General features: G+C 40.7%; 2 protein-coding genes across 4 annotated transcripts in view; one reads left to right on the plus strand and one right to left on the minus strand.

Moving 5' to 3' along the window:
* Positions 1 to 166: 166 nt before the first annotated feature.
* Positions 167 to 13,735, minus strand: PPP2R3C (protein phosphatase 2 regulatory subunit B''gamma). The gene is made up of 13 exons (XM_030948798.1): positions 13,621 to 13,735; positions 12,834 to 12,961; positions 11,605 to 11,709; positions 10,911 to 11,023; positions 10,040 to 10,137; positions 7,667 to 7,737; positions 6,799 to 6,931; positions 5,645 to 5,700; positions 5,497 to 5,572; positions 4,752 to 4,888; positions 2,973 to 3,110; positions 1,292 to 1,351; positions 167 to 605 (listed from the first exon to the last, which is right to left on the minus strand). Exons 1-13 carry the CDS (start codon positions 13,667 to 13,669, stop codon positions 417 to 419), a joined length of 1,353 nt encoding a protein of 450 aa, XP_030804658.1. The 5' UTR covers positions 13,670 to 13,735; the 3' UTR covers positions 167 to 416.
* A 153-nt stretch (positions 13,736 to 13,888) lies between these two features.
* Positions 13,889 to 14,189, plus strand: part of PRORP (protein only RNase P catalytic subunit) — a 39,497-nt gene continuing 39,196 nt past the window's right edge. The window contains exon 1 of one of the 3 annotated variants that reach the window (XM_030950227.1): positions 13,889 to 13,941. The gene's annotated coding sequence lies outside the window, so the exon portion shown is untranslated. The other 2 variants (XM_030950229.1, XM_030950228.1) reach the window with 2 other exon arrangements.

The raw sequence follows: 14,189 nt of genomic DNA on the forward strand, positions 1-14,189 counted from the left end.
CAGTGCTGTCATTAGAGGAAGCCATGCAGAATGGAGAGGGAGGCTTGGGATGGCTGGGTGGATACAGGCCAGTGCTGAAGATACCAAGAACCACATTCTTACTTTCAGGTCAAATTCACCCTTAGAATAAGGTATTTAAATAAGACCAGGGCTTGGTACACATGAAAAAAGTCCAAAAATATTTATTTTAAAAAAAGGCTCTTTTTGCCTCTTAAACAGCACTTGCTTTTTTGGTTTCAGAAATTAGTTCTGTGATTTGTGTATGTACCACATTTTATATCATATGTGGGGGCAAAGGAGGAAGGGAGAGAAGTAAAATGGAAGAGGAATTAATTCAGATAATGAACACTTCCAGCTTCCAGCAGTTGGCCCATCAGATAGAGATCTCTGTGGATACAGTCTGCTGCCACTGGCAGTCATGTTTCATCACCATCAGCAGTGCTGTCACTGTCACTGGCCACAAGGACTTCTCTGTTCTCGTAGGTCCAGAACCCATTAAGATCAATTAGAATGCTGGTAACAGTGTCTCCTTGACTGCTATTGATCAAGTCTTGAAGGGAGATTCTGTAAGGGTCCTTAGGCTTCACCATATCAAAGATTTCATCCTATGAAAGACAAATCAAAATTGGGAGAAAAGCCCCACACATGAATGAGCAGAATAATGGCTATTTCATACCATTTATAGAATGATCCTTGGGTAACTAGTGACGCCCACACCAATTCACAAAAAGCAGCTGTTAAGACCCAAAGCATTTAAGACACAAAGCACACTGACTGATTGGCTACAGTTCAGAGCAGTGTTCTCAGCTCCCACATCTCAAGTAAGAAATTGCTTCAGCCTCAAAATGGCAAAATGAATCTCAGTTCACTTGTACAAGCTAAGTTTTGTAGAAGCTCTTGTACTTTTAAGTACTGAAACTAAATATGCAGTAGGCAGTAATCAGTTTTATAGGCTGTTTGTTTCAGTCACCAGTCTGCCCCCTGTCCCCCAAGGAATGATCCCCAGAACTGTAAAACAGACTTAGCAAGTACCTTCAAGTGTAAGAAACAGCAAAGTGTATTTAACAGGTAATTTGTCTATTATTAAGGAAACTACTAGAACACATCAGTTACTTTACAGAGCAACTGCTGACTAGAAAGGCATTTTCAAACCTATGAGTAGGACAAGTCAATTCATTTCTAGTACTCTCCAAGTAAGTATACAGCAACCTAGAAATTATGATTTAACACAATTAAATTACTAAATGCTTATTCACAGATTTTACACAGTACTCCATTTGGTAAAGCTAACCTTGACATCCTGAAAAGAAACTGGTTCTTGTCCATGAATTTTCATTTGTTCCTGAATAGCCTAGAAAAAAAGAGAAGTTAGGAATGGCTATTGCAATATTATACTCACACTGTACAAAAGTTATTAAATGCTTCTGCATTTTAAGCTGTATTGCCCTCTAACAAAGCATTCATGGTACAGTTTGCAATAATTTTTCTTCCATATGTGAGGCAAGGGTGAATTAAGGCACTATCAATGATACACATTTCTAAATTTACGGTTCTTAATGAGTATGATATGAATATTACTTTCATTATGACCAGTGTTTGAGCAATTTGCATATTGTCCCTCAACACTCAAGATATTAATACACTCAAACCATAAGGTTCTGTTTCTGACACAGTATGAAATATGGGCTAAGGAAAGAGAGAAGGAAAATGACCAACGAGCAGAAAGACAAATCAATTATTTTAATGTAGTACTATTTAAACACCTGCATCACCAAACCTACATCTGCTAACCAAACTGTTTCACTAGCACAAGCTGCACAGCCTTGTCAGCACAGCCTCTATAGGTGCAGAGCTGTTGACACTTAATGCTGGCAGAAAAGCAATCAAGCATTCACACAGTCAAGAGGAACTGTTCTGATTTCAAGGAAAACTTAGAATGTTCCATGTCCAAAAGGAGACTTGTTACAATACAGAAATAAGGTATGTATAGGATCCTGCCTTGAGCAGGCCTGAATGCTTTATGGACTCTATGAAGTCTGTACCTTGTTCTTCATCCTTCAAGCAGACAGCTAAGCACAATGACATTATTTATTGTCACAGTTATAATACAAAAATTCATGTAACAATTTGGAGTGCTTGTCCCTCTGTCTGAATAGATACTACTGAGGGAATCCTGCACATGGATAAAGCATTAAGCTCATAACACAGCTGGAACCATCCACAGCAAAAATCCCATTCTACTGCATAGTACTTCCCAAGATATCTCAGGTGTCGATGAGAAAAACAAGATGGAACAAGAAAACAACTGCCCCCTTTCCAAACCAAAATCACCACCAGTTAGAAGAAAAAAAAACCCAAAACAACAAAAACCATCACACACAAACCACAGTTTGGAGGAAGATTTTACAATCTTAAGTTAAAATTAACAGCAACTAAAAAAAATTAAGCTTAGTTTAAATCTATTTTGGAAGCAACAGGTACAAATGCACACTATGAAAAATACAATAAGCTTTTTCCAGTCAAAGCACTGAATGAGAAAATCCCACAGCTGTATAGGCCTATCAATAAATTTCATTATCTTCATCTCTTTTAGTGAATTTCAGTATTACAGTTGAAACTAAAACCATGGGCAATAATCAATTAGAACTATCATAAAAGATTTTAACAGGTAATCATCACATAATCTTAGGACAATTTTAAATTAAAAAAAAAAACAAACCAAATCAATAGAAAATAGTTTTCCTACTCAAAATCAAACCAGTTAATTTCAACTGCAGATAAACTACTGAAAATACCTTTTGAAATCTTTCCAATTTTAGTCTTTAAAAAAAAATTAAATCTTCTTAGAAGTCGTTACTAGCCTGCCTGTGGCTATTGGTAATTTAAAGTGATTTCCTGCAGATCTGCATGCAGAAGCACATAGGCTGTAACACTATAAACACAGAAAATGGCCTACTTATAAAGAGACTTACCCTAAAGAAATAATTAAGGGAAAAGACATTCAGGTGTCCTTTGTTCTCTATATCAAGTAGTTTGAAAATATATTGCAGAGCTGCAGGCTCCTTTCTGTTTTCTAATGCAAGCACAAAGTCCAGGTAGGTTTTATAGTCCTAGAAGTAGATACAATCATGTTTATTACAGTCTTCTTTCTAAATTGATTTTGCAAGCAGGAGCTCTATAATTGGCAGCTATTTCATTCTAGGGGATCAGTTTATTTTCTGAAAAAGACAACATTAAATAGAAAATGGCTGCTACCACTAATGTGCACAGAAAAGTTAGTTTTTAATGTCTGCTGATAATGGGAAATCCTGCCATTTTAGAGGCAAAATAGCATTCAAAGCATAAATCGAAATGAAACGCCATATATATGCTTTTAAACAATGTTTACTATATCTTTAAACTGCTGAACATACCCAACTAATGAAGAAAAAACATATAAAATGTTTTCATTATCATAAATTAAATGTCTAGTGGCAGTAACCTACTGGTAACAAATAATGCACTATATGGCCAATTACATAATCCTTAAACCAGAGTCAGTGGTTTGGCAAATTACATGCAAGAAACATTACTTAATGTTCCAAAAAAGTATCACACTTTTCCTTTCCATTAGTGTGGATTCTTGGTTTCCCAATGAAGATACAGCTGTGACAAGGACAGAAATCCTCCAGCCCTGTGTGTATAATTACCCTGTTTACCTGTAACACCAAGGAGTTGTGCTGTCATTCAGAAGGAGCATGACAGCCTGGAAGAAATGGGCTAACAGGAGCCTCACCGAGTCCAACAGAGGGAGGCAAAATCTTGCATCTGGGTAGGAATAACCCCCTGTACCTGTAGAGTTGGGGGCTGACTATCAGGAAGCAGCTTTGCAACAGGGCCCTGCAGCAAAGGCTGCTGCCAGCACCCTCAGCTGCATTTGGAAATGCTTTGGTGGCAAGCTGAGGAAGGTCATCCTTCTCTACTCAACACTGCTGGTGCTACATCCAGGCACTGGGTCCTGCCCTGGCCTCCCCCATACAAGAGAGATGAATCTATTGCTGCAAGTCCAGAACAGGAAAACTGAGAGGATCCCTCATGACCTCAGCGATTATGTGATTCCAACAAAGAAACTGCTCAGGTGGCAAAAGGGCTGTATAGTGAATTTATAACTTATCACTTCACATTCCAGTCATGTGAACGCAGACAAGAATTGTAGCTGAACATTAAGTAAAGCTTCAAAAAATATATAAGGTGTTACTTTAAATTAGTTAGACTTCTCATTTTTGACAGCTATGGAAAGCTTATGATGAAAAACAGTTGTCTTCATGAAGAAGTTTTGCAACAGGCCCCTACAGCAAAGGCTTAGCTAACATGCAATAACAGCTTAGCTAACTTGCACTAATCTCAAGTGTGCCACTTGTCTTTGCTTCTCTTTAAAGCATTACATTTAACTAAAAGGTATTGCTGCATCTATAAATTTTTTCAATATGCACTTTTGTAACTGAATCTACAAGTGGCTTTATCATAGGCTGTCTGGATTCTCTTTCACCTCTGCTTTTTCAAACAAGCAATTTTTTTTTAGGCCACACTACAATCACCTTGCTCTTAGGAAAATTAACTTGCTAATATGTTGCATCGTCATTTGAGTGCACAATGTTAAACAAAAGTTTCTTCACCTCAAGCTACTCTTTAAAGATACTGACTATTAGACACCTCTCAACTCAATAAGCCAAAGATGTTATGCTGTGGACAAAGGGAAAACATGCAATTACCATTTCACCATCATAAGTTAAGCATTCCTGAAAGACACGATCCAAAAATATGTTGGTCAGAGTTCCTGTTCCATATCGGGACAGTTCTTCTTTGCTGAGCATGCCATTGTGATCTTTATCAAGGTTTAAGTACTGACCTAGCAAGGAGATGAAAAAAGCAAACCATAATATGCCTCTATCAGAAAGGAATTCTTTCAACAGGGAAAAATAAACAATGAAATGCTTAATTTTCCAATTTCCATAATAAAATTAATGCAGTTAAGTGAGAATTTACTAGATTCACAATAATATCCATAAAGCATCAGAAACAAGTACAGAACAGGGAGGGAGAGAAGTGGGATTCCCATAAGGAGGTGTCAGCAGTTCTAAAGTAAGTTAATAACTGTGGATACTGAGAGAGGAGCAGAAGGCTAAGAGCATATTACTTTATACAAATATGCTGCAAGCATTAATAAAGAGCTAAAGAGGATGCAAAGGCATGAATAGAGCCAGAAGAGAAGGTTACAGAGGAATCTTGCACCTTGTGCAACAAAGTGACAGGTTTTAAAACCACAATAAAGAGCAACAGCAGAGAACCAATATTACAAAGAAAGTCAGGAAGATAAACTGAAAGGGTGAATACAGGATTTGAAAAGACAAACTAGCAGGAGGATTTAACATGACAAAAGCAGAGGAAAAATAGCAGTAATAATGTGACTAAGTCACACAAGAAAGAGAAGAAGTGTTGGCATATAAAGGAACCTACCATAAACTCTTAATGCAGAAGGAGCAGAAAACCAATTTGTTTCCTGACTTTCTTTAGAAAGTTCTTCATCCCTTAACTAAGTGAAACATAAAGTTAGAATTCAGAAAGAGTAAATTAAAATACAACAGTATATGTCAGAGACCTTTACCTCCAGTAAATCATCCAGGAAGCTGCAAGCTAAAATATCCTGTATCTTTATCTTCCCTGCAGCAAGAAAAAAAAAATACATTTTAACAGTTGCGCAGCCACCATATCCATTTGACTATCCTCATTTAGGTGGTTCTACTTAAGAAAGAAGTATTTGGAGCAGAAAAAGATTACTTTTTTAGAAACAAAAGCTAAACAAAACCCATGTCTAGCATCAAGGATAAGGCTCTAATTTCAGAGATAAAATAAAATACCTTTTAAAATGTTTGGACAAAACTACTGACATTGGCAGGAGCTATCCTGAAGCTTTAAATGCCAGAAAACTAGATTAAAATAAATGTGAATGTTCAGTATCAACTACTCAAAATGTAAAATAAAAATGCAAAGAAAGCATGCTTAAAATATTTGATGAAATAATAATCTCCTAAGTGAAATGATATTCTTACACCTTCAAAACTCCAGCTGTGACACAAAGCTAAGGTAGCAGAATGCACTTCTGCTGGTGCAGCTCTGACTGGTGCACAGACACTGTGCTAACAGCTGTACAAAATAATGGCACTTAAAACTTCCCACCCACCTCTCCAAACGTTTGCAATTATCTCTGCCAGAGGCTGCTGCCCACACAATTCTGACCTTTACAAGGGGCACAGCTGGACCTTGAAAACACATGCAGTTTGTGGCTTAAATCGAGGGCATAGGAGGGAGCTACACTTGTAACAAGCATTATCAGACCCAGCTGCAGGCCTTTCTGGTGAGTCTACATAGTGCACACAGATTTAATCACAGGAAAAGCACATCACTCTAACCATCCTGAGCATTTCCACAGCTCTGTGGATGTTCTGACAAGCAGCTGTGTTGTAGGTCGCTGTGTTTTCTATTCACCCTAAACACGTACAAAATTAGCTACTGCTAATGGCTCATTATGATGAAACAGAATCTTACTTGTCAGTTTCTATGAGATAACTCTATAGTATCTCAGCTGATAGGTATCTCATAGAAATTCAGTAGCTGTAAAAGTAGATTATTAGACCACAATAAAGAGTCATGGTCTTCAGTGGAGAATAATCTTCCATGCTGAACAAAAGCCTACCAGGACAACTACACACTGCTTTGAAAACACAAGTAGCTTCAGTGGAAGCATTTTAAGAGACCTACCTGTTCTGAGAGGATCCAGAAAGAAGAAGAACTTTCTAACTGCTGTGCAGACATAAAAGGAGTAAAAAGATTTTTCTAAGCCATCCAGTTGTGGCAAAGTAGGGATGAGTTCCAAAATATAGTTTTCTAAATCCTGCAGAATTAAGAAAAGGAAACAAGCATTGAACATTATTATTGTTCCATGTTTGCTATATTCCTCCCTTGGGTTTCAAGTGTTTTTTGTTAAAAATACAGTCCTGCAACAATGCAGAAAAGAGCATGAAAGCAGGTAAAAATGCTTCTGTCTGTGTGCAAGAAATCCCAGATCATACACACGCACATGTTATTCTAGGGCTGAAACAACCTATTAATGAATCAGAATTTAACAAAGTACATGATATTTATATGTAAATATAAATGCATTCCACTGTACCTTTTTCAAATATCAGGAGCATAACTCCTGATTGGATTATCCCATTGCTTAGTATTCTTCAATAAATCTTTTTTTCTTTAAGTTGAGTGATAACTAGGACATTTTAATTTATTTTATAATATTACCTCCTTTTAGAACAGGAGAATAACTCACTGAAGAATAATTTGTGATTTTTATCATATCCTACTAAATCTAGTAAAGTGCTAATGACATGAAATCTTTGTAGATACAATCCTTTTTTCAGAAAACTACTCATAAGTTTAAAAGGCTAGCACCACTCTCACCACCACATCTCTTGAATACATGAATTGCAATTTATCCAAACAAATGTGCCCATCCCAAATCTATGTTATTATATAAGCTTTTACAAGACAAGGCTAGAAAAAAATGGGATCTTTCTGATGCTCTGTCATTTGATTTAAAGAGAGACATTAAGTTAATCAAGAATTTACTTACTGATTCTCTGAGGTAGCCTTGTCCTGCCACATCATATAAACTGAGACCTATTCTTGTCTGATGAAGCCATACTGTGAAACAGAAAACAGAATTACAATGCAAGAAACCTATGGGGCTTTTGAGTTCATGCCAAAATTTGATGTTATTCTAGAGGCCAGGCACAGCTGGATTTTAAGTGCCTCTTCCCATTTTTCTGAGCTTTAAGCAAAACCATGTCATGTACTGCTTAGAAACACTGTTTCAGTCTCTAAATTTTTAAGAGTCACTTGAAGTATACTATAAATATACACTTCATAAATATAGACTAATTATAATATAAATATTCACCATTGCCACGACTGCCTTATAATAACTAGATGTGACAAATGGCTGAGCAGACACCACATTTTATTTGGTGTATCACAGAATGGCTAGTATTAGAAGCAACCTTAAAGATCACCTAGTTCCAACCTCCCCCTGCCACAGGCAGGGATGGCACCCACTAGATCAGATTGCTCAAAGCCCCATCCAACCTGATTTGAACACTTCCAGGGATGGTGCATCCACAACTTCTCTGGACAATCTGTTCCAGTGCCTCACCACCCTCTGAATAAAGTATTCCTTCCTAGCATCTACTCTAAATGTCTCCTCTTTTAATATAAACCTGTATTGTCCTACCTATTGCAAAATTGTATTGTCCTACTTACTGCAAAACTGTATTATCCTTGTCCTATCACTATCTGCCTGGCTAAGAAGTCACTCTCTCCATCTTATACACTCCCTTTAAATACTGAAAGTCCACAATGAGGGCTCCCCCAGAGCTTTCTTCAGGCTGGACAACCCCAATTCTCTCAGCCTGCAGCCACAGGAGAGGCTCACATCTCTCCTGTGCTGACTCCACATGGGGTCTCCAGAGTCTCAGAGCACAGAGGGAGAACCATCTCCCCTGAGCTGCTGGCCACGCTTCTTTTGATGCAGCCCAGGCTTTCCAGGCTGCAAGCACACACAGCTGGTGATATGGAATCATATGGATTTGTTCTCTCTCACTGACTTAGAAACGTGTAGCAGTGCATTTTCATTGAACAGCTGTACAATGTCATATACAGACAGATTGCTACAAGCCCTTGTATAGCACCAGACACTGCAGCTACAGCCAAAGGTCAGGCCCTCAGTTCTGAGTTACAAGACAAGAATTAGAATCACACAAGCATCTGTCTTTGTAATGAGAAGGCACATTAATTGGAAAATCTACAGGACAATGTGCCTGAAGCCATTGTCAAAGCACTGTAAATCTGATGGAATATAAATTAGATTAATAAAAACTATGATTCACATACTCAACATTAAATTTAACTCCCATTTTCTGAAGAAACAGTTCAAAAGTTCCTCTTATGCAATATAAGCTGTCCTCCATAAAGATCTTTGCTGTTTCATTGTTGGCTTAAGTTTAAAGGTAAATTTATCACACATGAAGTGATCTGGTGGTGGTAGCTTTTTTTTAATTACTATTTTGTTTGTTTGCTTAGAAGAAAGGCATCATCATAAATACACAAGACTCAAAACTTCTGGGTGAAACAAGCTCTGAAAAACCTCTGTCCATCTGGGTGGGCCTTTTTGAAATCCATACAATCCTAACAGACTTTGCCACAAGTCTCCTATCCTGCAGGTTTTGGGTTTGTGGCTGGAAATGGGCCTATTACTCATTCTTTACACAATGTGCACACCTGCATATCAGGCTTCCTGCTCAACACATTTCTCATCCCCTGCACCACAAGATTTTAAGTTAGGCAGGCTGAGCTGCTCAGAGAAAGGTGCTGTTCTCTTAGATCTGCTTTAACAGATCTAAGAACACAGTACCCCGGGCAAAAGATAATGAGACAATCTTCCTTTCTGCTAGCCAGCCCAATGTTTTTAAACAACATCTAATAAAAGGGCACTTTTCAGCCCAAGTGGCTATTTATAATAAAAAATAGCTGCAAGCATGGTAAGTGATAAGCACAGAAACATAGTGACATATTTGACAAACAGTTAAAAAATATAGACATCAATGTAGAAGGACAAACAGCAAACAAAGCTATCTGCCTGATCACAGTGGTTAAGATCACACCTGCCATGGAACTGTATTGCTTTGCACTTCACAGTATTGCCTGAATAAAGGAAATCAGAATGACAATATATGTAACAAACAGATCAAGCATATCTGCGGCTGGGGAGAGGTGGATTTCAGAGGTATGATGGACTTCCACCTTCTAGTAACAAGAAAAAAAATCCCAAGCCTCAAAATAAACAGCATTTGTAGTTAAGGACAGATCTCACTGCTGTTGAAGGGAGCATCAAGTAACAAATAAAGCTGAAAAAGCCTTAAAATGAAACACCAAAGAAGGACTCACTAACCTTTTCGCATGACATAATTGAAAAACTGCATGATAGAGATTCTCCCATAAGGATCATTATGGAGTAATTTAGCAAAGATCTTCGCTGTAAAGAACTGCCTGTAAAACAAACACACATCTGATTACACTGCACTGACAGATCCAGCTACTGTATTTGATATTTACAGATCCTGTAAAATAATGTTTTAACACAGAATGTGTTAATATGCTACATTGCACTCATCAGGAATCCTACCAAGTAACAACAGTAAACTCCATAAAAAGCAGCTACCTCTTCTGCTCATTAGACTCTTCAGTGATGTAGAACTTTTGAGAGCTTCTATTCAATTTCTCTTTAGTACAATGTGTTTGGTAGCTTCCAATCTTCTACAACAATATGAACATAAAAGAAACTGCCAGTACTGACAAATAACTGGCTTCTGCCCAAATTTCAATCACAAAGCTATGTGCACAACAGCCATCTCCAAAAGGAGCATAAAGAACTACCATTCACTGCATGCTGTGCACATCTGGTAGGAAATTCTGCATCAGAAGATATTGGGGAAGGTTGGGCAATACCACTGGAGACATGATTTCCAGTTCATTTACATAATGTGCTGTTTGCTGACCACTGACATCTAAAAATGTTCATGCTGATAAAAACTTTTCTTCAAAAGGATGCACTACTATTCTTTTAGGCACCTCTATTACAAGTCACCTCAGAGAGGTAGAGTACGCCTTTGTAAGGATGTAAAGTAAGCAGTTCATCAGTAACTACATGGCTATGATTTTTTTCTCACCTTAAAACTGTTCCCATCTATTTTAGCAACTGAAAGTTACAGTAGCACTTAGGTTTAGTCAGAATGAGTACATACAAGAGAAGAAAGCCTTACTTGCATTTTGGTCCAGCTTTTTCACCAACTTTCAAGAAGTTCTCATAATTAATCATTGCTTCTTCCCCAATCATTGGTGATGTCTGATGTTTGTCCAGTAGAAACCATAGATTCTTAAAAAATATTTATATTTGGTTAAGAAGATATCTCTTTAGAGATGTCAACATGCTTAAGATATAGTATTTAAGAAACTCAGCAAAAATGTGGGTTTGATGCAAGGTTTTCTCAGTCAGTCAGGACACATGGCCATTCAGCCAGAAAAGTCTGTGTGTGCTACTTCCATTCCCTTAAATGCTGCTAAACACATGCACACTCTCCCTCCCTCACTAGCATTTCTAGGGTCACACCCCTTTGGTCTTTGCAGTGTAATAAAATCATCCATCTTAGGAGTCTCTCTCAGTGATATATAAACAGAACTTATTTTATCATCTGGGCCCACCACAGAAATCATTCCAACATGCTGGAAAACTGGAAGCCATCAATTTAGTCCTCACATACATCATAACAAGGAAGCTTCATGCTGGCATTACCAGCCCAAGGCTAGGCAGCACTGCAGCTTTACCAAGTACTGTGTGCCCAATTCAAGGCACCTTACCACAAGGTTCTGTGGGCAGACAGGAGATCAAATTCTGACAGGAGATAATCTAAATCCATTCAGAAGCCATTACAAGACATACAGAAATAATTTTCCTACCTGCAGCTCTTCATTATCCAACAGTTCCCTACTTTTTCTTTGGAGAAAGACAGCTCGAGATTCTTCTCTTAATTTTTGAAGCAAGACTTCATCTTCAGCTGGCAGCTGCAAACATTGTGGCATTTTAATTTTCAGCATAGGAGCATTCAAAAACTACACATCCAGCAAGTATTCTTAGGTAGTGTTGAGTCACACACTCTGATTGAAGTTGTTCACTTGAAAGAAAAGAGCCAGTCTACCAAACTTGCTTCTGCTACAAGGGGTATCACTTGCACACTGCCTCAAACCATTTCAATAATGAAGCACTTACCTAAAGCAGGACATCTTTAACAGGAGAAAGAGAGAGAGAGGCACCTCATACCAGAGAACCCATTGAGTAAGCACCTTCCCATGGTCACTAGGTATGAGGGCTCACACATAAAAAACATTTACTGTTGTGTTTTACTTGGGAGAAACAGAACATTCTGGTTTGTGGTAGGCCTGACTCTCCAAAGAGTGAAAGTCTACTAGACTTGTTTGGCCAACAAATAAGATGAAAGAACACCTAGTGTGAAAGTTCTGCCAAGATTCACGTGCCAAACTGTACAGCACCACTGGAACTTGGAGAGTTGCACATGTATCTATTAACTGAAACACAGGTACTTGAGAACTGCACTGGCAGAAATGTGAGACCCTAAGGAATACGTGACCATGAGAGGTTTGGCAGCAGCTGAGCGGTCCAGTTGATGAGTACCAGCAGTATCAAGATGTCAACATGTGCTCCCATCCCAACCTGATCCATGCTCACAACTAGGCTGCCGGACCAAGCATTTCTGATGGATGATGCAAGCAACAGATCCATCTCTAGTCTGCAAGACCAATGCCCCACCAATTTCATGAAGTAGCATCTCACCATGTCTAAGCAGGAAACAGAAGATACATACATGTGACACCAGTATGTCAAAATTTAGTTAGAACTTTAAGTGCCTCTGAAAGACAACTTCCTATCTTTACCAAGCAGACTGATGAGCAAAACATTTCACTGACCCTGATAAGATTTGCAGTACTTATTAAAAATTACTGAAATTCACAATTGTACAAACAAAAAAATTAGAGTAAGCAATTCGCATCACTCAGACTTTCAATCTAATTTAGCTTCTGAAGCTACAGGGTCCCGATGAGTGAACATAACTTTTTTTTGTAACATAGAATAGCCTCGTGTTAAAAGTTTATCTGGATACTTCACTTACCCTGTAGTAAAATCGTGGTATGTTTGCATATGACACGTTGTCACTTTTTTTCCCTCCTTTCCATTCCATGTAATATTTTGTGAACAATTCCATTTCTTCATCCTTTAGCTCTTGGTCACTCTTTTTGGCTGATCGACATAGAAAAGAATGTTCACGCTGTACTCCAGAGAGAGTTCTAACGTAACAAGGGGCTCGAATAACAGAGTTAATACTGAGGCTTATCTGGTTGTGCTGTTTGGTAATACAAACACGAGGTGGAAATGAGTGGAGCACGGACTAATCACATAAAATTACATAAGAGTACGTCCCGTATGTATTTGGAGTATGGTCACAGCACCTCTTTCAATGACTGCACACCGGATTCACTGCAAGGTGCGGAGTAGCGCACGGGGCAGCTCCATGAGGCTGCCTAGCACAGCAGCAGCGCTGTGTGAGACCCAGCTGCGAGCTGCGGGCGGCCCCTGCGCACCTGCGCCAGCGCTGGCCGCCAGCGCTCCCCCGCGAGCGAACCGCTCCCAGCCGCGGCTGCGGCGGGGCCGTGCGCCGGGCCGGGCAGCGCAGCCCTCACAGCCCTCACCGCCCCCTGACCCCTGAACCTCGGGAGTTTGGCTCTCCGCCGGGCAACTCCGGGACCCGCCCGGCCCCTGCGGCAGTCCGGACACGGCGGAGCACGGCAGCACCGGAGAGGCCGACGCTCGCCTCGCCGGCCGTGCCCCGCCCGGCCCCGCCGGTGACTGCGGGCAGCCCGGGGCGCTTCCCCGCCCGCTCCCGGTCCCGGGGCACTCACGCGCGCGGCGCGCGGCCAAGCGGGCCCGCAGCCTCCGCTCCCACTCCATCGGCAAGCGACGGCCACGGCCTCCCCGCGCATGCGCACTGCGTGTCGCGACGCACCCCCGCCCTTCGGAGCTTCTTGCCCGCACCCGACATGGCGGAGCAACCCCACCCCGCCTACCGGGGCGCGCGGATCACCTGTTGCCCCGCCCGCTGAGACGCGATTGGCTTCACGCGAGGGCACGGGCCCGCCACGCGCTTCCGGGCCAATGGGAAGCTGGCCCGCCCTGCCGTGAGGCACGCCCCTGCCGCGCATGGCCGCCGCGCGCAGCGTCAGGTGGGACCTTCGCGGGGGCTGAGGGAGAGCGGGGCGAGCGGGGAAGGCTGTCTCAAACCCCGGGCATTCTGCGGTACGGCCGGGCCCGGTCCGCGGGGCACCGGGTGAGGGACGTGGGACCCTGCGGAGCCTCCCCGTAAGGCGGACCAGCGTGCGGACCTCCCGGCATTTACCTGTATAATCTAACGTGTCCCTGGCGTTTCAGTGTAATTACCGCCCGCGGTGTTGCTCTGCCTCTTTGGCAGCGG

Source organism: Camarhynchus parvulus, chromosome 5 (assembly GCF_901933205.1).
Source record: "Camarhynchus parvulus chromosome 5, STF_HiC, whole genome shotgun sequence".
Classification (NCBI taxonomy): Eukaryota; Metazoa; Chordata; class Aves; order Passeriformes; family Thraupidae; genus Camarhynchus; species Camarhynchus parvulus.